Raw genomic sequence first — 266 nt, 5'->3', positions numbered from 1 at the left:
GAAGGGCTGGGACGGTCCCCAGGCGGGAGGCCGGTTGGGGTGTAGGGGCTGACGCTGGCCGGGCAGGGTAGGGTGCCAGCCGCCCCCATCAGCGGCCCCTCTCGCCCCCCAGATCCCCCAGATCAGCTACGCCTCCACAGCTCCCGACCTGAGTGACAACAGCCGCTACGACTTCTTCTCCCGGGTGGTCCCCTCGGACACATACCAGGCCCAGGCCATGGTGGACATCGTGCGTGCCCTCAAGTGGAACTACGTGTCCACGCTGG

General features: G+C 68.4%; 1 protein-coding gene across 1 annotated transcript in view; it reads left to right on the top strand.

Moving 5' to 3' along the window:
* GRM4 (glutamate receptor, metabotropic 4) overlaps nucleotides 1-266 on the top strand; it is a 103,858-nt gene that overhangs the window by 40,453 nt on the left and 63,139 nt on the right. The window contains exon 2 of the mRNA XM_010848719.1: nucleotides 113-261. Coding sequence (XP_010847021.1) covers nucleotides 113-261 — 149 coding nt within the window. The remainder of the gene's footprint in view (nucleotides 1-112; nucleotides 262-266) is intronic.

The sequence above is a fragment of the Bison bison genome, unplaced genomic scaffold (genome assembly GCF_000754665.1).
Source record: "Bison bison bison isolate TAMUID 2011002044 unplaced genomic scaffold, Bison_UMD1.0 scf7180017864270, whole genome shotgun sequence".
In the NCBI taxonomy this organism is placed as follows: domain Eukaryota; kingdom Metazoa; phylum Chordata; class Mammalia; order Artiodactyla; family Bovidae; genus Bison; species Bison bison.
Note: the sequence above shows the minus strand (reverse complement) of the source record. Positions and strands in the feature narration are given on the sequence as shown.